The 24,337-nt window shown below is 37.9% G+C and overlaps 2 protein-coding genes across 4 annotated transcripts in view; both read right to left on the reverse strand.

Annotated features, from left to right (window-relative positions):
* Positions 1-6,009, reverse strand: part of LOC137084902 (uncharacterized) — an 8,275-nt gene extending 2,266 nt beyond the window's left edge. The window contains exons 1-5 of the mRNA XM_067451456.1: positions 5,542-6,009; positions 4,297-4,325; positions 4,129-4,180; positions 2,530-2,598; positions 1-311 (exon numbers count right to left, since the gene is read on the reverse strand). The exon at positions 1-311 is cut by the window's left edge and continues 249 nt beyond it. Coding sequence (XP_067307557.1) covers positions 1-311; positions 2,530-2,598; positions 4,129-4,180; positions 4,297-4,325; positions 5,542-5,833 — 753 coding nt within the window. The 5' untranslated portion in view covers positions 5,834-6,009. The remainder of the gene's footprint in view (positions 312-2,529; positions 2,599-4,128; positions 4,181-4,296; positions 4,326-5,541) is intronic.
* Positions 6,010-7,822: 1,813 nt separating this feature from the next.
* LOC137084900 (protein Smaug homolog 2) overlaps positions 7,823-24,337 on the reverse strand; it is a 36,985-nt gene continuing 20,470 nt past the window's right edge. For all 3 annotated transcript variants that reach the window (XM_067451451.1, XM_067451453.1, XM_067451452.1), the window contains exons 8-13: positions 19,958-20,043; positions 19,763-19,875; positions 15,710-15,917; positions 11,967-12,093; positions 11,340-11,423; positions 7,823-9,093 (exon numbers count right to left, since the gene is read on the reverse strand). In XM_067451451.1, coding sequence (XP_067307552.1) covers positions 9,065-9,093; positions 11,340-11,423; positions 11,967-12,093; positions 15,710-15,917; positions 19,763-19,875; positions 19,958-20,043 — 647 coding nt within the window. In that variant the 3' untranslated portion in view covers positions 7,823-9,064. The remainder of the gene's footprint in view (positions 9,094-11,339; positions 11,424-11,966; positions 12,094-15,709; positions 15,918-19,762; positions 19,876-19,957; positions 20,044-24,337) is intronic.

A 24,337-nucleotide genomic window follows, 5' to 3' on the forward strand; every position in this document is an offset into this window, starting at 1 on the left:
CTCCTTCTCCACCTTCTCTTTCTCCACAATCAGCTCCAGCTCGTTTTTCCTCTTCACCTCCTCCTCCGCCTCGCTCTTTGTGCGTTTCTTCTCCAGCTGTTTTCTCTTCAGCTCCTTCAGCAGCTCCTCCAGCTCCTCGTCTTGTTTCCGCTGGATCTCCGTCTCTCTGATCTCCTCCTGAAGGAGATCATCCAGGTCTCGCTCATTCTTCGTTGCTCCCTCCTCATCTTCATCCTCGTCATCCTCATCCCAGGTGTCATTGAGCTCATACTCGTCCGTCTCGTGAGAGTATCTGCGCTCTCTTTCTTTCTCTGCAGAAAAATAGACACGTGTATCAGGAGTGTGTTTTACTATAACAATTTTTGCTTTTTATATAAACTGGATTAAAGACCCATTCAGGCCAAGGATGATATCGAAACCAGATTAAAGGCCTGTTCACATCAAAGACGATATCTAAACTGGATTAAAGGCCTGTTCACACCAAATTTGAGAACTAAACCAGATTAAAGGCCCGTTCAAGCCAAGGATTATATCTAAACCAGATTAAAGGCCCATTCACACCAAGGAGGATATCTGAACTGTATTAAAGGCTTGTTCACACAAAGGATGATATCTAAACTGGATTAAAGGCTTGTTCACACCAAGGAGGATATCTGAACTGTATTAAAGGCTTGTTCACACCAAGGAGGATATCTGAACTGTATTAAAGGCTTGTTCACACAAAGGATGATATCTAAACTGGATTAAAGGCCTGTTCACAACAAATATGAGAACTAAACCGGATAAAAGGCCCGTTAAGGCCAAGGATGATATCTAAACCAGATTAAAGGCCCATTCACACCAATGACGATATATGAATCGGATTAAAGGCTTGTTCACACAAACGATGATATCTAAACTGGATTAAAGGCCTGTTCAGACCAAGGATGATATCCAAACCAGATTAAAGGCCTGTTCACACAAAGGACGATATCTAAAATGGATTAAAGGCCTGTTCACACCAAGGACGATATCTAAACCGGATTAAAGGCTTGTTCACACCAAGGATGATATCTAAACTGGATTAAAGGCCTGTTCACACAAAGGACGATATCTAAAATGGATTAAAGGCCTGTTCACACCAAGGACGATATCTAAAATGGATTAAAGGCCTGTTCACACCAAGGACGATACCTAAACCGGATTAAAGGCTTGTTCACACCAAGGATGATATCTAAACTGGATTAAAGGCCTGTTCAGGCCTAGGATGATACAGGGTTCCTACGCAATTTTCATTTCAAAATTCCATACTTTTCCAGACTGAAATTTCCAGACTTCCCTACAGATTTTTCCAACCATATTTAATTTGTTCTGATAAATTGTTTTAAAATTCAACTGCTAACAGGTATGTTACATTCTAAAGGTTTAGTATTGGCGTTTTTGCTTTTTATTAGGATAGGAAAGTAGCTAGACAGGAAGTATGTCCATGAGGCAGGACTTACATAAAATAACCTATATAAACCTACATACAGTGCCTTGCGAAAGTATTCAGCCCCCTTGAACTTTGCAACCTTTTGCCACATTTCAGGCTTCAAACATAATGATATGAAACTGTATTTTTTTGTGAAGAATCAACAACAAGTGGGACACAATCAAGAAGTGGAATGAAACGCCCAATTTTTCAGTTTTTGATTTGTTAAAAAAGTTTGAAATATCCAATAAATTTCGTTCCACTTCATGATTGTGTCCCACTTGTGTTGTTGATTCTTCACAAAACATTAGTTTCATATCATTATGTTTGAAGCCTGAAATGTGGCAAAAGGTCGCAAAGTTCAAGGGGGCCGAATACTTTCACAAGGCACTGTAGCTAACCTATTGAAAGCGTAATCTGACTATATTTATATGTTACATAAAACTTTTAGACCTAATCTTTTTTTTACTGTCTATGTGGTAGATTGATCCAAATGGAATGAAAAAAAAAATTGTATATATTATATACATTTAGAAATTCTTCATTTTATATTTATAAAATGAAATAGGGACAATAGTCTGGAAACATAAGTATTTTTCCATACTCTGATTTATTTTTTCCATACTTTTCCAGACCTGGAAATTAATCAAATCAAATTCCATACTTTTCCATACTTTTCCAAAACCAGTAGGAACCCTGATATCTAAACTGGATTAAATGCCCGTTCAGGCCAAGGACGATATCTAAACTGGATTAAAGGCCTGTTCACACCTAATTTGAGAACTAAACCAGATTAAAGACCCGTTCAGGCCGAGGATTATATCTAAACCAGATTAAAGGCCCATTCACACCAAGGATGAAATCTAAACTGAATTAAAGGCCTGTTCACAACAAGGATAATGATAACTAAACCAGATTAAAGGCCAGTTCACGCCAAGGATAATGACAACTAAACCAAAAAATTCAAAAGAACTGAATTGATCTGAAGAATGACAACTCTTTTTTAAATGTCTACTATTATTTTCCTGTTTATTTATTCTGACTGGCATTAGCTGATTTTTTTGACAGGTGTTACTGACCACGTTCTGCCAGCTCCTGTAATTCTCTCAGCAGACCCTCGTGTCTCTCTTGAGCGTTCAGAGCATCGTCTGTGAACAAAATCAGAAAGATGCGTCGGACTCATGCTGACAACATGTAATGTGAGCAACAGTTCAGTCAAACATGGTCAATCTGTAATCAGTATAATTAAACTCAGGTACTCTTACTCTTACTCTTACTTGACTTGAACAAAATTAAATATTCAACTTTGCTACATTTATTTTTCACCTAAAGTGCCAAAGTTCTTTGGAAAAGGTGCCTGCCGATGGAGCAACAGCGCGAGCTGGCATCTGACAGACACTCTTCAAACTCGCTTTGACACTCGCGTTTTGAATCAGTATCGCTAACGTTTAAATATTCTAGTGAATGTAAGTGTGAGCTATGATTTTAAATTGTCATTTTTGGCAACAAAAATTTAACTCTTTCCTTGCCAAACACAGAATTTTCTGTTATTTGTGAGAAAATCCGTTATTTTGGCTTCTTGGCCAAAAAAGTTTCTGTTTTCACTGTCAGGCGCTAGGGGGCGCTATTACGCATCGCCTGAATGAGTCCAGAATCTCCTGATCAAAACACGCAAGGAAGACGCAGTAAAACGAGCGATCGCATGCAATCAAATGCATATGCAAAATAACATCATCAACATTAAACATCATATAAATCAAAACTATCTGATGTTACTCAATGAGATGTGGAGCCAGAACGAGCTCCAGGACTGACGCATTAGAGGTGTCGATCTCCTCATCTGTGTTTGATCATCTCTCAATCTGATCTAAATGCAGTTTTTAATGCATTTTGTTCAAAATGTTGCTTTTTTATGAAACTTACCCATATTCAAGTGTTGATAAAAAAGGAATGCATGAAGCAAGAATAAAACAGGTTTTTTGTTTAAAAGAAGAGGGTCAGCTCTTTATTTTGATATATTGAATTGCTCAGATATTCATAAAACAAAATATTCTAGGGGCTATTAAATGTTTGTGAAAATGATCAAAAACCCTGACGGTGACTGGCAACTTTTTTTAATTAAATGCTGGCGGGGAAAGAGTCAACAGTGCAGTTAAATTAATTGTATAAAGCTGAAATAACCTCAACATTAGAAACATCAGTGTAATAATAAGAGCGCTTGGTTTAGGTTTATCTGTCAGTTAGATAACATTCTCTGTAGAAACAACGAAACAAACGAGCATTTTATTTAACATATTAACCCATACCCCACTTTATTTTTTGACTGGCACTTCAGTGTTTCAATACAAGGCTACATGTCTTTGAGATCGCAAGTTATGAAAAGCGTTATTTCTGAGCGCTCTCTGGACATTCAAAATGCACAGTTCTAATAAAAAGCTACAAAAACGTTACTTTTGAACATTTCATCATTCAATCAAACATTATCAGAACGTTAGTTTTAAACATTCTATGAACGTTCCGAAACAAGTAACATTTAAAGAGACGTTAGACGAACATCCAAGTAAAACGTTTCAGAAATAACTGTTCCTTCAACACTTTTCTAACATTATTAAAGAACACTGTTGACTTTATTAGCGTTACTGGAAGAACGTCAGTTTGAGAGATGAGCAGAGACTCACCCGTCTTCTGCAGGTCACAGTCCGCACGGGCAGGGTCACAGTCAGCCGCGCGCTAGCATAAAAACACACACACGGGTTAGTTCTCACACACACACACACACACACACACACACACACACACACGAGTCACGGTGAGCAGAGAGGAATCATCATGAGCTAGACACTGACCTGCTCGTCTGGCAGAGGGACACATCTCACTGTGGAGGAGAGCAGACGAACAGAAAGATATTAAATCACGACGAAAGAGAAAAGAGCTTGGTTCTGCGCAATAACTGTTGAGAGGTGGGCGTGGCTATCATAAATGTAGGCTGGGCATTCACTGAAGGGGCGGGGAACACAGAACACCCTAGCAATGCCCTAGCAACCACTCAGAACTACCAAGAGACCACCCATAATATCTTAGCAACTGCTTAGCAAGACACTAGCAACCAACCAAGCTACCCTAGCAACACCTTATCCAGCACCCAGAACTACCAAGTAACCGCCTAACAACGCTGAGAATACCTTAGCAACTGCCTAGCAACCACCCAGAATGTCCTAGCAACCACCCATAATACCTTAACAACCGCTTAGCAAGACCCTAGCAACCAACCAGATAACCCTAGCAAATGCCTAACAACCACCCAGAACAATTTAGTAATCCCCTAGCAACCACTCAGAACTACCTAGCAACCACCCATAATACCTAAATAACCGCTTAGTAAGACCCTAGCAACCCCATAGCAACCACCCAGAACAACCTATCAACAATCTAGCAAGCAACGTCTTAACAACCACCCAGAATACCCTAGCAACGCCATAGCAAACACAGAGAATACCTTAACAGCTGCCTAGCAAACAACCAGAACACCCTAGCAACCACCCATAATGCCTTAGTAACCGCTTAGCAAGACCCTAGCAACCAAGCAGGCTACCTTAACAACCACCCAGGACACCCAAAATGATTAACATTTTCAAGGTCAAAACATATGAATGGATGATTTGCTCATCAGTAAACCGGATTATGAGGAATCTATCGCGCCTGCTACATCATAATGAGGCTCATTAATATATCATGAATATTAATGTGCATGTTGCCCTTTGGTGACCCTTTCCCCTTATTTCGATTTAGTTATAATTATAATGTATCATGTCAACTTTCTGTCATATTTAGTTTTATAATTTCGAAAAATTATAAACACTATTTAGCCATTGTTTTTTTCCCCCTTAAATTGTTTTCTCCAACGCGTGCGCGCGCCTGAGGGGCAATAATCCCGCGGATTAGCGCAGAACAGCAGCTATTCCTGTCTCACCTGAGGACGATCTCTCAAACACATGTTTATATCGAACATCACCTCAGATCTGCGACTGAACGATCCGTTACACAGGAAATAAACACACATTCATCAGTCTAATGTGTATGTTACTACTCACCTCCTGCAGAGAGAACACACACCGCCGTCCAGAACAACACACGCATCATACACACACACGGGCGCGCAGAGCAGAAGAGATGAAGATGGTGGAGATGAAGATTAAATGACTGGATCGCGTCTGTCTGTGAGGAGACTACAGGAAAATCCACCTGGAGGACATGATGAGCTCTGCGCGCTGCCGCTGCGAGCGTGCCCGCGCTCAGATAAAAACAGTGCGCGTCCTTCCGCGCGCTCAGGGCTGTTTGGAGAGATTTAGTTCTCAGCGACAGGGACAACTCACACACACTCATATGCTCAGAAACACTTCTGCACACACTCACTTAGACACTCGACTCATACACACACAGTCAGACACTCACTCGGACACGCGCGCACACACACGACACTCTCTCACAGACACACACACTCACTCACTCAGCCACTCTCACACACAGACACACACACTCCCTCAAACACACACACACTCGGACACTCTCTCACACAAACACACTCACAACTCACAGACACTCTCACACAGTTCGACACACTCTCTCTCACACACACACACTCAGACACTCTCACACAAAACTCTCACTCACAGACACACACACACTCCAACAGACACACACACACAGCTGCCGTTAAAGATAAACACCCTGAGGTGAAAGGTGACATATGGTCATCAGGTGATCAAGTGAACACACAGACACACACACACTCACTTGACCTCAATATCTCCACACACACACACACACACTGAAAACACAGAGTCAGAAGCCTTCAGTCATTGCAAAACATGAACAATTTATTACCATTCTGATGTCCATTCAGGTAAAGAAGCATGACAAAGATATTAGAAGAACCAAACAGAGCAACACACACAAGTCCCATCACTCCAGATGTCAGTAATAATAATAATAATAATATTAATAATAATAATAATAATATCTCATGCCAAGCGCCTTTCATCTGTGTCTGATCTGAAGTAGCAGACGGCCTGTACCGAGGCTCACAGTCGGAGGTCTCAGCGCGTGACACACACACACACACACACACACACACACACACACACACACACACACACACACACACAGGTAAAGCAGAGGACAGTCCCACATCTTTGGAATGATTCCCTCCGTTAAAGCTTCTCATGGACTTCCTCCAGGGTTCCTGACCCACAGGACTGAGATCAGCGGTGAAGAGCGAGATCAGCGCCAGGCTGTCCGGACCACACACACACACACACACACACACACAGAGAGAGAGAGAGTGGAGCGGAGCGTCTGGATCTGAACACACACTGCATGAGTGAGGGGGATACTGAACACATCCAAGCACTTGCATAGTGTGATGAGATCCTGAGGGAACTCAGACAGATGAGCAGACACACTTCCTGTCTGGACAGGAAACGGGTCCGTCTGACGCTCTGACCAACCCGACGCAAGAAACCACGCCTGGGGTCACATGAAGAAGACCATCAAGCACTTTCAACACCAAACAATTCTAGATAAACGTTTGTAGTTCTCACCGCTGTAATAATGAAAATCTGCATAAATCAAATACAGTGAGGATTTATTTTAATTATATAAAATTTTTGGCATTACAGTAATTGGGGAAAGTGCTTAACAGTCCTGAAAATTATGCTGTTTTTGTTTGTGTGTGTGTGTGTGTGTGTGTGTGTGTGTGTGTGTGTGTGTGTGTGTGTATATATATAAATAACTATTAGAAATATTTTTAAAAAATGTATATATTACATATATTATTATTACAAATATTAATATATATTATATCATTACACTGTGAAAAAATATTTTTATATTTCATGCAAGAAATATTTTTCACAAAGTACATATAAAATATATATTAATATTTAACTACTAATAATATTATCTAATACATTTTTGAAAAATATTTCTAATAGTTTTATATATATATATTAAAAACTGCAAGAAATATTTTCAGATATTGATAGAAATATTTTTCACAAAGTATATTTACATTATAAAATGTATATTAATATTTTATTAAAATATGTACTTTGTGAAAAACATCTCACATAATTTTCATATTTATATATATATATATATATATATATATATATATATATATAAATAAATGCAAGAATAAGTTTAATGTATATATAAGAAATGTTTTCACAATATATGTATTATAAAATAATTTTTTTTACATTTATATTAATATACATATATATATATATATATATATATATATATATATATATATATATATATATATATATATATATAAAATGAAAAACATTTCTTATACCGTTTATGAAAAAAAATCTAATATATGTTAATATATAATAAATATTTTTCATAATAAAATGAACCCTGGCAGATACAAGCTTCATTTTCTTTGTGAAAAATTAGTATTTTCTTGCTTTTGGGGTGACCTGGACGTGTTCTCGAGCGGTTTCATCAGATCCGGCCGTACACACACACACACACACACACACGGCAGTGACGCGACAGACCGAAACATCACAGAAATGAAACAAACAAGCGTGTTTTCAGTCAATACAGTTTTACTAGATATAGAGCAGCTGAGAGACGTATAAAACAGACACCGAGAGCAGAAACACACACACACGCACACACACACACCGCTCTGATGCTCCATAAGGCTGAATGGGGTTTTCACAGACGGTACCATTCAAAAGATCAAAACACCACAAATGAATCAACAGAAATCTGCCGTTTAGAAGCACCATTGCGATTGGTCGAATCTCTGAAGCGGCCTCTCGTGGCTTGGAGGAACTCAAGATGAAATGGAATCTGATTGGTGGGTTTTGCATCAGTCAGTACGAGGCGGAGTCTGTCATTGGCGGACGTCCCTGTCAGTCACGGAGGGGGGGCGGGGCTATGCGGACGAGCACAGCTCGAACGACAGCTCCCCCAATCCCCCTCTGCTCGCGTCTTTTACTTCATAGCACTGCGTATAAAAATCATTTGGATCATAAAGTCATATTGTGATTTTCCTATACCGGCGTATTTACAAAAAGTCTGCGTGCGAGAGGCGACGGCTGTAGTAAACATCTCACGTATAAGTGCTAGGAAACCTCTTGTACCTCGACAGGGATAAGAACGCATCGTAACACACAGGAATGAGGGACACACAAACGCAGGAGGAAGTCCGTCATGGAGGTCAGAGTTCATGCAGGCGGATGTAAACGACATCGAGATGAACGGCCGGCTCAGGCCCGAAGCCCTTTTGAAACCATAAGCACCGTTCCCCGCGGTTACGCACCTCCAGCCAATCAGATCGCTCGTCTTCCCGCTCTCCCTTCCGTAATATAATAGTTCTTCTGTATTTCCTTTATAATAAACTTAGTTAAGTACAATAAAGTAGAAAAATATTAGAGAACATATGCACAGTTAGTTGTGTGTGATCTGTAGTGACTCGTGTTGTTTGAGTGTGTGTGCTGGGCTACTGAAGCACCGGCCGAACGACTCTGTGACCGAGAAGAAGAAGAAGAAGAAGAAGTCGTCAACGCTCAGTTCTTCCTCTGGCCTTGATTCTCATATCGTCGACGTTCTGTCCATCCCGTCTGCGAAGAGAGAAATGGGCCGGAGTTAAAGTCAAGTTAGTTTTTTATGAAGGATTTATCTGTGATTGTTAGGGGTCAAGCGCCTCTTCTTACGCTCTTGAGGCTATGGTCGCCCATAGAAGTGCTTATGGGACGGTTGTGAAATTTGGCACACTGATAGAGGACTGAACTGTCAACACAGTAAATCTGGAGTCTCTAACTCAATCCCTCTAGCGCCACCATCTGTCCAAAGTTACACTCACGTCTCTGCTAATAACTTTTGTACCGTTAAAGCTAGAAACAAAACATTTCCGCCATTTTGAATCTACCAAAAAACTTGAACCCCCTAGACCGTTTGTCCAATTTTCACAAAACTCTAACCAGATCATCTTAAGTCAATGCTGACAAAAAGTTACGAAATTCAAGTTGATTCGTCGAACCATTTTCAAATAGCGCACAAATGAAATTCCAATTTTGCCATATTTGGATAAACTTCCTGTCAGCCATTTTGATTTACTCTAAAAACAGTTTTTTTTTCAAACTCCTCTTAGACCGTTTGTCTGATTTTCATGAAAATAGCGCATGAATGAATTCCAATTTTGCCATATTTGAATAAACTTCCTGTCTTCCATTTTAATTTACTTTAAAAACCTGGTTTTTTTAACTCCTCCCAGACCGTTTGTCCAATTTTCACAAAATTCTAACCAGATCATCTTAAGTCAATGCTGACAAAAAGTACGAAATTCAAGTTGATTCGTCGAACCATTTTCAAATAGCGCACAAATGAAATTCCAATTTTCCCATATTTGGATAAACTTCTTGTCAGCCATTTTGTTTTACTTTAAAAACCAGTTTTTTTTTCAAACTCCTTTTAGACCGTTTGTCCGATTTTCATGAAAATTTCACCAGATCATCTTCAAACTATGTCGACAAAAAGTCATGAAATTCAAGTTGATTCGTCAAAACGTTTTCGAACAGCGCACAAATGAATTCCAATTTTGCCATATTTGGATAAACTTCCTGTCTTCCATTTTGATTTATTTTAAAAACCTGTTTTTTTTAAACTCCTCCTAGACCGTTTGTCCGATTTTCACGAAAATGTAACCAGATCATCTTCAAACCATGTCAACAAAAAGTTACGAAATTCAAGTTGATTCGCCAAACACTTTTAGTACACTAAATAGCGTGCAAACGGATTTGACGAACATCATGCCAAAATGACCGTGAGGCTATATCTCCTCAGTGCTTTAACGGATTCTGACCAAACTTGGTGTGTATTATGACAATCATGACCTGAGGCTACATGCAAAGTGTCGGCACAGTGCCACCTAGTGGCAAGGAGATATGAAAAATACAACTTTTGCACAAAACTTCATAACGGTTTAGGCCAAACATCTTTAGATTTGGTTCATCATTTCAAGTCGAACGATTTCCAAATACGAATTTTGTCGTAAAATGATGTATTGAACACATTGACATATTGTTAAGTAACTTTGTCTTTGGCACCATTCTCTGAAGGTACTCAATTTCAGGGTTAGGGTTAATTGGTTCATTGGGTCATGCCAAGAACTTTTTGGGCAAACTTACCATCCTCCATTTTGATTTACTTAAAAAAACAATTTTTTCTACTCCTCCTAGGCCGTTTGTCTGCTTTTCACCAAAATCATATCTTCAGACCATGCTGACAAAAATTACTGGATTGTGTGTCGATGAAAGGAACCGTTTTCAAATACAGCATCAACTAAATTGATGGCATAAAGCCAAAATCTCTCCGAGACCCTCTCAATAATGCTTTACCATATTGACACCAAACTTTGCATGTATCATTGTCACCTCACTCTGATCACACCACATCAATTTGGTCACAAATGACTTAATGGTTTATCACTTCTGACCAATTGGTAAAACGTGATAAACCTTTAAATCATTACTAGTAGCTGTATTTATGATTTTTCAGCCATTTTGGCCTAAATCATCTTAAAATGTCTTTAAATGCTCATTGTTGCAGTTAGTCTGATGCTCACAGCCGTGTTGGCATGACTTGTGTTCTTTGTGCTTGGCCCTGGTAATTGCTGCTTGCAGCTATATTTTTAAATCCCTGTTCCTGGACAGACTGGGAAGAGAGGAGCTGCAGCAATGGAGAATATGGGGAAAATAATCAACATTCAAGCAGGAAAACCTGCTCTAGTAGAGCCCAAAAACAACACCAAGACTTGAGGCCTGTGATTGGGTAGAGTGTGATGGTGGTGCGCTGTGATTGGCCGTACCTCCTAAGGCGTGCTCTGTCATGCTGAGGCACAGAGACTCCAGCGTGGGGTTAATCTCCAGATCTGTCCCCGGAACTTGGCATTCTGGGAACAAAAAAACAAGATGGAATTCAGTGAAAAAGAGTTAGTTAGATCCTGCCTTAATCCCTTTATTTACCCATACGCTAGGGTCTACGTACACCTGAGCTCCACGATTATTCAGTAAAGATGGCGAACACCCAGATCATCTTATTCCTAAATGACAGCGACTCGACTCCGTTTATTAAACCTTTCACAACTGATCACGGCGAACATTCAGAACCAGAGAGAGTCATGTAAAGATATAAAACTGCTCCACAAACAGTCTTTACAACCACAAAGTATCATTATTTCTGTCTTAAGGACCGCCTTATACAGAAAGTGCAACACCTCTCGCAGTTAAAAACGCTTACGCTAAGTACAATGTCATATGTCGTGGCAGTTATGCTTTTTCCGTAAGTTGGATACGGAAGGCAGGATAGTAGCAAGATATTTTTCTTACACAAACCACTGAAGCCGTGTGGAGTTTTATATTGGGTGAACTATCCCTTTAAGCGTGCTTCGGGCTTCAGAGGGGCTGTAAGTAGAGGTCAGGTGTTGTGTGAGTACCTTGTTGTTGGAACAGAAGCATGGTCTGTGGCGACGTGTGGACAGGAAGAGAGTGAGTCCTCTGCACTGAACTTCTGCTCTGGCTCGGCATGCTGTTACTGCCCCCGGGATTCCCAAACCACAGGTTCTGAAACACAGCATCGTATCAAAGCGCTCGGTGAGCATCAGCACAGTTTTATCGTTACAGGGCTTCTTCAGTCCGTGTGTTGTAGGGATGCAACAGTGTTGGGCAGTAGCGTCGCTACAAGTACAAGTACTATTAGCTTAACTACATTTTTCAGTAGCGTCGCTGTTTTCTCAATGAAATAGCTTTTCAGTAGCGAAGCTCTTCTGTTGATCAAGTAGTGCGGTAGCGTCCACACAAGCTAACGTTACATTTTCCCAAGCATCTCTGAGGATCAAGCTCAAATTGGAAACACAACTGATAAGTCGCGGATATATTTCACTTTCTACGTTCCTTTCTGCCTCACTCAGACGCGCACGAGCCTTTCAAAGTACTCCTTTGGCAGTGAGCGCGTAAAGACGGGATAGGCGTGTGCACATTCGCACTATCTGGTTTACGGGTTTTTCTCAATTCGCTGTTGCACGCACATCGTCCGCGCGGTGACAAAAGAGAAACGGCAACGTTTTAAAATCTATCGTGTCTCTTGAATAAACACCTCTTGCTTAAAGTATCGGGGTCCAGCCTGGCCACCTCTTGATATGAATGAATGAAACTTGTTTCATGTGTGTGGGAGATAGATCACACACACACATTTTGTTTGTTGCCATGTTGGTACTGTTTGGAGCAGGTCTTAATTATTTTGCTACTGTACTTTCTCGACTGGAGTTGTAAATTAACTTACAGTTTGTCCTGCAAAAGTGCCCAAGTCTAAATCGAGCATAAATGCAAACACACAGTTGCGTATGCATATCATACACATACAGATGAACACACACACACACTCAACACAAGGGGCCTACTGCACAATACTAGGATAAGGGATTAAGCCGGGATATTTTGGTGATCCTGGCTCAATTTATCCGCTAATATACAGTTATCTTTCATTATCGTTATCGTTCTTGGTATGAGTTTGCCTTCACGGTATGTTTACATGACAGCTGTGTACTAAATTTTGCATAAAAATGACAAGATCCTCAAGATATCCCGGCTTAATCCCTTAGTTTTGTGCAATAGGCCCTTGGTTTTGTGAATATTTTGGATCACATGTTTTTGTTGCCGAATTGATTTCGGACAGGTTTTGAATAACTAAAAAAAATGTGTATCTATATGCTTGACTTTTATTGATCACAGAGATAGTATTGATTGGAATGAAGATGGTTCAATATAAAATTAAATAAATAAAAAGTAGCTTAGATGTAGTAAACTACTTTTGTCAAGTTGCTGTAGCTTAGCTTGCTACATTTCCCCGGGGGTTAGCTTCGGTGTCGTGAAGCTTAATTTAATGTAGAGTAACTGGTAGCTTAGCTCACTACATTTTCCAAGTAGCTTGCCCAACACTGGGATGCAACTATGCAGTTAGTGCACGGTTCAATACACACCTCCGTTTTTAACCACGGTTTTCGGTTCGTTTTTTTGCTATTCTCTTCTTAGGCGTCAGGAACAATGTTTTTTTATTTTTTATTGCAATACTCTTTCTTTATTTTACTTAATTAAACTTAGAACTTTACTTTAAAAAAACCCTTGTACACATTCCCAGTGTACTGTATAATATAAAATAAATATATATAAAGATCTACAGTGGCAGCCGAGAGCTGTACAGCTTTAAAGTATGAAATTGAATGAATAAATGTAAAACACTACAGTCTTCAATATACATTTTCTCTCTCTCTCTCTCTCTCTCATATATATATAAATTCAAATTCAAGAGCAGTGAGTGATTTTCTCTTCGTCTTTTGTTGTTTTAGAGGTGAACGGTCCCTTTGTGGACAAATGTTGACGACCTGCTCGCATCTCATATACAGACACACGTGATTTAACTTTCACTTTAGACATAACCAACTGTCTTTATATATGTTAACCCTGTGTGTGTTTGGCAGTATTAATGCAGTAAGACGACTCAGTCCAGTAATCGCGTGTGTTTGACAGGCTTTTAATGCGCGCTCAGCAGGGGCGGAGCCAGACGATGTAAACATTCGGGGCTTAGCCCAAACCTAGGGGGGTCCGGGGGTATACTCCCCCGGGGAGATTTTTTCCCATTTACATCAGCTAAATGCACTATTTTTCAGGCTGTTTGAGATAATAAAATGCCTAAAAATCTATATACTATCTGGGAAAATAAGTTGGTTAGTTCTACAAAGGAAATGCCCATATTGGGATTAGACAGTGCTGTGTGTGAGACTGAGAGCTTTATAAGGCATGACATGTTTCTGTGAATGGAGACGGCGCGGGAGCTCGCGTTAGAATAACTTTGGATGATTTCAGGTAGAACTCTAAAGGCGCACGGTGACAAAATATAATGAAATAACCACCTTAAATGTGTAATGTTGCCTTTTTTTTATTGTGACATGAAAGCTTACATGTAAAGGGAGTAAACTGGCCCAAAATCTCAAAATTGACTTTGTTTTCACCTGTCGTGTCTCGCCTTAATAAGTAAAACCTAACGTTAACTCTAGCTAGCCAGCAGTACAGTCATGCAACTCAAGAGTTACAACAGCGGATTCACAAACCTGCAACACTTTCTTCTGACGCAGAATCTCTCTCTGGCCGGTGAGGTTTAGTGTTCCTTTTAAAAAATGTGTAGTGTCCATGTTAACTATAGTTAACTACAGCGCCGGTGAAATACAAAAGCCCGCCAATCCCTGATGACAACGGCGATGTATATTCTTCTTCGTTAGTTTTTATTGGCAGTTGGCATTGGCAAACAAGCTGGGGATGTGCGACAGTCTATGTGTGCGACGCATTGCCGACTGCCACACACACAGCACACACACGGTAAAGGAGCTTGTTTCATTTTTTGCCGCTCCAGTCTGAAAGACTGAGAGGAAATGAAACAAAATTATTTATTTTATTTTTTTTCTACTAAAAGATTCGGGGCTTTTGACAAAACATTCGGGGCCCCATCAGCCACCCCCCCGCTCCGCCCCTGTCACTCAGCACATGTAAAACAGTGCATATAAGCACGCCAATGAAACGTTTAACCGGCAAGGTTTTAAAACGCATGCAAATAATAAACTTTGGTGATTGTGAATAACTATGCTGGTGTCAGAGAGTTATACTAACGGAACATTATTGTAAGCGTGACTAAACACACTGCAAAAAATGCTCTTATTACTTAGTAATTTTGTCATGTTTCTAGTCTTAATATCTAACAATTATTAAATCAAGATGCGTTTACTAAATAAGTAAAACAACCTAAGATATTTTTTCTTGTTTTGTTGAAAATAAAATAAACAAACTGAAGTGATTTTTTGCTTAAAACAGGCAAAATTATAAAATTATAGTTTTCCCCAGAAAACAAGAAAAAATATCTTATGTCGTTTTACTTGTCTAGTAAATTTTTCTTGATTTAAGAATATTTAGATATTTGGACTGGAAACAAGAAAAACATACTAAATAAGAAGAGCATTTTTTGCAGTGCACCCCCTAACTTTAGTGCAGATGAGAGAAGCTTTTCAAACGGAGGGAAATAAAAATAATAAATTACATGCAAAACTGAAAAAAATGCTAATTACAAGCGCGTATTGACCCGTGATTGTCGTACCGAACGGTTCAACATTATATTGAGAATTGTGTGTCTGACCTGCCGGCCCTGTGCGGTGACGGCGGTGGGGTTGGTGAGCGAGTGTCTGGGCGATGCTCCGGTCAGACCGCCGGCAGTCATCAGCCCCATGCGGCCGGGGGGCGGCGCTCCTCGGGGGGGCATCGGGAAGGGCCTCTGTCCCCGCCTGCCCAAACCTGCGCTCACAGATCCAGCTGTGGGCAGAGAGTTGGATCCGTACGCCGGCCACCTGCACAAACACACGGAAGTCATTGGTGAGGGAAGTGACGGGGCGTCGACTCCAAAAGAGGCGATTCCTTAACACTGTAAAAAATGCTCTTCTTACTCAGTATTTTTGTCTTGTTTCTAGTCCAAACATCTCAAAATTCTCAAAACAAGAAGTATTTACTAGACAAGCAAACGTAATTGTCTTGTTTTGCAAAAAAATAACTCAAAATTAAAGGACAACTCTGGTGAGAAATGACCCTAGGGGTAATTAACAGATGGTTAGCGAGTAGATCGTTCTCTGAGATGCGTTTTCATTAAAATCGAATGTAAAGAGTTTTATCTCTAAAAACAGATTAGCTTATAACGCTCGTCTATGGGGCACAGAGTAGTGAAATGAAACCGCTAGTTAATACCACTAACAAGACTCAAGATAGCCTCACACTAACACGGCAGCATAATGAGGGTCCCTACATGCAAACCGAAGCATTGAGAACTTTGTAAGAGTACAAACAGTTTAATAAGAAGATAGTTTATAGACGTAGTGCCTTACGCGTTCACGGACAGGCGCCATCTCGAAAAACAGTCTCGATGAATCGATCTACGAGCGCTGTGCTAAGTGAGCTGGCCGATAGGAATTAAGTTTGTGAAATGTAATAACATGGACATTTTTATTTTATTTATTTATTTTCTCTGTTGTGTTCAGTGTTTTCTTGCGGAAACAACGGACCATATGAGATTCCAAGTCACAGTTCATCACTTAGCAGAGCTCTCGTCGCTCGATGAGTCGAGACTGTTTTTCAAGATGGCGCCTGTCCGTGAACACGTAATGTACTATGTTTATAAAGGTTCTTCTTATTAAACTGTTTGTACTCTTACAAAGTTCTCAATGCTTCGGTTTGCATGTAAGGACCCTCATTATGCTGCCGTGTTAGTGTGAGGCTATTTCAGGCATGTGATTGGCTAAGGACAAAAAAGCAGGAAAATATACCATATTTTATAATATAGACCAACCCCACCCCCGCCGCGCCGCGCCGAACAAACTGGTGGCGGATCAATACGGACAGTAAAGCAGGACCCATAACAACTTATTTGAACAAAAAAATACATTTTATTGTAATAACTTTTTTGTACAGTATGAAAAAAAACTAATTATTTGGTGGATGCATTTTTACCCAATTTTAATAGCTAAATGTGCAACATGCGCATTTTCATGTCAAAAGAAGGCCTCAATTTTTGTAAGACTCTTTAGCCTTTGTAGAAAGCTTTTTTAGAGCCTCTACACGTTTCTTTTGGAATTTGCGCCTGGCATGATAAATTAATCTATAATGATGAAATACGGCGCAATTCACCTTTATTCCACAAGGTGGCGATGTCTGATACACAATGATGAAGTGACGTTTCACTCATAGTTACCTCTGACAGAAAACGAAACAATAATAATTATAATCTGCAAAACTTAAAATGTCTCAGTGATTTACTGCAGAGAGCAAGTACTAAACACAATCATATATTAGTGTCACTGTCTCTTGATGATAGATGTGGTCAAGAAGCTGTCAGTGATCAAAATATTGATTTTGAAGATGTTGAAAATGAGTTTGGAGAATATGCGTGAGATCGCGAATATGAGGCAGATGCTGAATATACTGGTAAACGAGCTCTGACGAGGACAGATGATGATGGTATTAAACATCTGCTCAAACTGAATCCTTCCAAGCTCCAAAAGGTGACGAAATAGGTTTTATTTTATTCTTCTGTAGCTGTTACTCTAACATCAGGAGTTATATATTATCGCGACAGGTAGAGGTCTAACGTTATCCATGTTAAATATAGAACCGGGTCCCCAATATGTAAGAATGTTTGGCGAAACAGTCATGCATTTAAGGGTTAAGCTGTGGAATGGCTTCAGATGACTTTGTCACCCAAACTGACGTGAAAAAAGCGGGGGGCTTTTTTTACAGATCTGCATGATTTACGTAGGTCACATTTTCAGGTCGGAAAATCCGGAATTCCGGATTAATCCGGAAAAATCACATCCCTGCTATTTTGAGCCTTGTTAGTGGTATTAACTAGCGATTTAATTTCACTACCCTGTGCCTGATAGACAAGCGTTATAAGCTAATCTGTTTTTAGAGATAAAACTCTTTACATTCGATTTCCATGAAAACGCATCCCAGAGAACGATCTACTCGGTAACCATCTGTTAATTACCCCTAGGGTCATTTCTCACCGGAGTTGTCCTTTAAGCAAGTTTTTGCCTAAAATAATAGGCAAATCTTAATTCAAACAGAAAACAAGATTATTTTTCTCACCCCATAGGGCAGATTATTTATCTTATTTTAAGTAAAAACTCTCTTCATTTTGAGTTATTTCTTCCCAAAACAAGACAGTTACTTTAGCTTGTCTAGTAAATGTTTCTTAATGTAAGAATTCTTAGATATTTCGACTAGAAACAAGACAAAAATACTGAGTAGGAAAAGCCTTTTTTGCAGTGCAGTCGGGTCCGCCTCCAGTACAGGAGTCGACTCTGCTGCGGTGTCTGAAATCGCTCACTTCTTTACTGATCTAAAGTGCATAGCAGTTTAGTGCACTAGAAGCAAGGAGTGAACGAAATGGTAATACAGCATGTCAGAGAACTGTCACAGAAACTGTGTCACACATTTATTTGCGTTCTTACTTTAGAAATAGAAAACAGTCACAGCGACTTTAGTTTGTAATTACACAGAGGCTTCCTCCATGCTAGCTTTAGTTTAATTGATGGTGTATTAATACAATAAATATAGATTCACTGCAAAAAATGCTCTTCTTACTCAGTATTTTTGTCTTGTTTCTAGACTAGTCCAAACATCTAAACATTCTCAAAACAAGAAGTATTTACTTCTACAGATATCTGCAAATCAGATATTATGTCAGAAAGTGCTTCCCTGACTTTGAACAACTAAAAAAGCATGAAAAACTAGAGGAAATCAACAGATTTAAAGCCGGAAACTCTAAAGCGGTGTCAACTTTCTATAATATACTACATGATTTGGTAGACAGTGACACAACTATAATCAGGAAAGCTTGGGAGGAGGATTTTGGTTTCACTATTGAGGATGTACAATGGGAGGAATGTCTACAAAACATACACAACTGTTCGATTAACACCAGGCACAACTTAATCCAGTTCAAATCTTTACATAGAATATACATGTGTAAAACTAAACTACATAAGATTTTCCCTGAAGTATCACCGGTATGTAATAAATGCAAAGCTGCAGAAGGTACACTTCTTCACTCATTATGGACATGCTGCAGCCTCCACAAGTACTGGACTGACATTTTTGACCTACTTTCTAAAGTATATAAAAAAAGAGATTGTTCCTGATCCGATGATTGCTATTTTTGGGGCGACTTCTGTACCATCTTTTAGTAAATTTGAAAAACAGTGTATTTCTTTATTTATGGTTCTTGCAAAAAGACTGATTCTTCAAAGGTGGAAACTGGATTCTGTTCCAACATTCGATGTGCTACTGAGTGAGCTAGTGAGCATTATTCATATTGAGAAGTTACGATATATTAATCATGACAAGCATGATATTTTCTTGAAAATTTGGAAGCCTGTATTAGAATACTTGAGAGTATGATCATTATATACTGGGTCTCATACTACATTACATATTTGTAACGATTAATCTAGAATCAAGAAACATCATCTTATGTAATTTTACTTATCTAGTAAATGAATCTTGATTTCAGAATTTTTTGTTATTTGCACTGGAAAAAATAAAAAAATACTAAATAAGAAGAGAAATCTTTGCAGTGTACAGTGGGAGTCGGGAATAGACTCCAAAAAAATCGACTCCAGAACACACACACACACACACACACCCTCTCCGGTACACTGCGTTGTCCATCATGGTCTTCCGCGGGAGGAGGCGGAGCAGCTTCAGCACCTGCTGTTTCCACGATAACAGTCGCTTCTTCTGCGTCTCTGTGAACGCCTGACACACATTTCACAGCCGCGTTAAACAACTCTTCTTAAACTGTACCGAAAGCATGTGAAACACTGTGAGCGCGCCTCACCTCGTGTGTGAGACACTTCTCAATGAGCTGCAGGTAACAGCTGATGTTCTCCTCATCCGGTCTGGACACCAGCAGCTGCGTACACACTGAGCACAAAAACAACACCACACACATTAAAGGACACAATACTGAGACAAAAAGATGACATGCCAATTCATAATTATAAGATAAAAAGTGAAAATATAATTTTAAAAAGTCCTCATTAGTAGATCAAAAGTAGAAAATATGATTTTACGTCATAACAGTGAGATATATGACATGATAACATGACATGCTAAGTCATAATTATAAGATAAAAGTCAAAAATATGACTTTAGAAGTCCTCATTATTAGATAAAAAGTGAAATATATATATATATTATTCATAACATGCCAGGTCATTGTGAGATGAACAGTTGAAATTAGGTCTGAGAGAAATTTAAATTTGGGACTCAAAGTCCTTATTATGAGATAAAAAGCTGAAATTAGATTTTTTAAAAAGTCTAAATTCTGACCAAAACACACACTAAATACATTTAAGAGATTAAACCATTTTAATGTGAATTATTGCATTTATTAAAATAATAATAAATATATATATCACATAAAAATAACTCTTAAAATGTTTTTAAACATTGCATAAAATCCTTTCAAAATTCAACATAATCAAAAAATACACAAGGTTACACAACATTGAACGTGAAATATTGCATTTCAATCAACCAATCAACTTTATTTATATCACACTTTTACAATGACAGTTGTTCAGGGTATATACAGCAATCCTTAAGTTAAATTTACTACTTTTTAATCCCTTTTTTACTACCTTCAGAATATTTTTTAAAACCATCACGACACTGAATTGCAAGTGTTAATCAGCGACCTTTCTATTATTCACACAGATTTTGACACGTATAACACACAAAAAAGAACAGATTTAGAATCGACAGCAGGAGGAAATCTGTCATAGGTCATCATTCAGACACAGTAAAATACATCTCAACATTCACAAAGGTTGGTGAAGGAGAAGCATTACTGCACACACATCTGATTTACATTAATAATTGGTAATTCAGCAATTAAATTATTTAGTGTTTTTTTTTCCAACAACAAAACCTGAGCCAAATATTACATTTCTATAACTGTGATAAGTTGTTGAATTTAACAAAATACTAAAAACTAGTGCTGTCAATCGATTCAAAACTTTAACTAGATTAATCACACATTACTTCTGTGATTAATCGCAATAAAAAAAATTGTTTTGTACGTTTTTAATATATTTTTTAATATAATAATTTCACTGTTAATCAAATTAATGTAGAAACAACATAAAGACAGTATATTTTAAAAACTTGTTTAAATGGCATCTTTTTATGAATGAAGGCCAGTATTACTGATATTAATACAGCTACTGATTTATTTTTACATTTATTATTAGGCTTCAAAAATATAACAGTTTTTAATTTCAGTAAACTTAAAACAATGCTAGTAAACCCATAATAAATGTCCTGTTTACTCCTGCCCTTCCTGTCTGAACAGTTAGGAAATATACAGAAATGTAATAAAGTTATCAAAGTTATATACAGTCTGCACTGCATAAACTATAAATTAAAGAGTTAATCCTTATTAAAGCTACAAAAGTTATTTAGTCAAGCGCAGCGAGTCATTTTCTCTGTTCCCTTTGTTCTTTAACTTTACTGACAGGAAGCTTTATTGGCTGCTGTCCCTTTAAGAGCAGACAGACACGCGGATCTTACCGTCTATGGATCGCGCCTCATTCTCTCACAACTCTTTTTGTTCATTGTAGACTTTATATAAATCATTTAAGATTGCTCTTATGAGGATAGTCGTTGAAGATATGCCTTGAAGCAAGTCTAAAATAAAACATACGCCAGTCACTTCTGTTGAGTGCGCAGTGCTCGGAGATGATGCCGAACGGCCGCTGAATATGACGTCAGCATCAAACACACGCCGAGACGGAGACGAACGATCTTTGATTATGTGTCCAGATATGCTAAAGCGAACGCAGATAGAATTTCAATCAGAATAGGACACCTGATAGTCTGAAAAAATAATACCTCTGAGACCACATTTAACACTTTTAATGGCCTTAAATTTGACCATTTTGATTTATCACTTTTTAAAACCCCTGCGGACAGCCTGTTGTTTCAAAGCAATTTTTTTTAATGAATGAACAGAAAAGTTTGAATAGCTTTAGATAATAACGCTGTTATTTTCATTTTAAGTAATTAACATTTAAAGACGAAAAACTCAATACTTGTGTTCTTTTTTTAATGTGAATTATTGCATTTATTAAAATATTAATGAATAAATATATCACATAAAAATAGCTCTTAAAAATTGTTTAAATATTGCATAAAATCACTTCAAATTTCTAATAAATAATCAACAAATACATGAGGTTACACAACAGTGAACGTGAAATATTGAATTTAATTGAAATATAATAATTGGGTATAATATGGGTGATTCTTAGATGGGCACTTATGTTCTTGGGTCATATTTTCAAAAATACATATCGCTACTGCCTAATACTTTCTTTGTCAAACTATCAAAGATTGTTATGATTTTTTCCTGCTTGTTAACCTCATAATAGGCGTCAAAACTGATGATTTCTCCTTTTCGAACACCCAGACCTTTTAACTCCAACAATGATAATACAGTATTAGTGTAATTTCCACCACATAATGCCCATTTATATCGTTTGTGTGAAAGATTGTTTAGGTGGAAATATCAAGTGACATCAGCGCACATGTTGGACATGGAGCTTATTCAAATTTTCATCAACAACAAATGAAGCAAAATCAAGCTAAATTTAGCTTCAACAGTTCATATATTTACTCTATGTCCTTTCCAAACGTGCTGTACCTTCAAGAGTGTTTTTAAAAAGACAGATATTTTACGTTAGATAAGAGTAGTTTGCATAGAAGTATTAATTTGAAGCTAATCAGTGAAGCTATCATCACACAAAACTACAGCAATGTCATTTCCACCTCAGAGGGCAGTGCGGTACAAAGTACAATTGATATGGATTGTGAGAGTATATTTGAGTAATAATTTTTACATTATAATATATTATATGTTTCTACTGTTTCTCTAGATTCACGTTAATTCACACCCTGCCATTTCCATCACAACACACTTTTTTTATACTTTGGAAATAAAGAAATAAAAGTTTAGAAATAGTTCTCATCACATATTAAAAATGTATCCACGATTTATGAGATCATGCTCTGCTAAATATAAAAATGTAAGTTATTTATTTTCTAATAGGCTCTTCCTCAAGCCAATATTAGCGTTCAGCGTGTGACAGGTGTAGAGTTCAGCATTCGGTCCTTAGGGCAGTTCATTTCACTCATAACTCATATCATTATTGCACATTGTGGACATACTGGTAAAACTAGTTACACTAATGATCGTAGACAATTCTTGAGTGGTGTCAGTTATTCTGTTTCTAAATAACACCTGTGTGGTGGAAATTACATTTGTTCAAAAAATGTAAAATAATAATTATTTCTCTTGTAATCTAAGTTTCCTCTTACAGACTTTAAAACTCGATAAATTATTGAAGCTTATGAGACGTTACGTGACTTTAGAACAAGTTTTTTTAATTCAACTTCACATGGATAAAAGTGCTCCTAGTTGAAGAAACATTTATTTATTTATTTATTTATTTATTTATTTATTTATTTATTTATTTATTTATTTATTTAAACTGAAAAAAATCATTAAAATGTTTAAAATGTCGCAAAGTATCATAAAATCCCTTCAAAATTCAAAATAATATTTAAAAAAAAACAGGTGGTTACACAACATTACACACATTAATGTGCAATATCGCGTTTATTGGAAAAACTTTTTTTTATTATATACATTTTAATTGCAATGGGAAGAAATATAGCTCATAAAAATGTTATAAATATTGTATAGTATCATAAAATCCCTTCAAAATTCTAAATAATAAAAATATATTATTGAACAAAAATATATTACTTGGATTTTCCTTGAAAAAAAAAAAAAAAGAGTTGGTATTTGTGACACTTTTGACCAAGAAGGAGCCAAGTGTGACCCCTAAACGAAGACGGATAAAAACATTAAAGGGTTAGTTCACCCAGTAATGTAAATAGTGTGATTAATTCCTCCTGTGGTTGGCCATCCGTCAGACCTCCGCTCATCTTCACACACAGATGAAGATATTAGTGTTGAAATCCGATGGCTCAGAAAGGCCTTCATTGACACCAATGTCATTTCCTCTCTCAAGACCCATAAAGGCACTAAAGACGTCGTTACAAAGCCCATCTCACTACAGCGGCTCTACAATCATTGATGAAGAGGCCAGAATAGAGTTAGTGCGCAAAAACACTAAATAACGACTTATAT

The sequence above is a fragment of the Pseudorasbora parva genome, chromosome 8, assembly GCF_024679245.1.
Source record: "Pseudorasbora parva isolate DD20220531a chromosome 8, ASM2467924v1, whole genome shotgun sequence".
In the NCBI taxonomy this organism is placed as follows: domain Eukaryota; kingdom Metazoa; phylum Chordata; class Actinopteri; order Cypriniformes; family Gobionidae; genus Pseudorasbora; species Pseudorasbora parva.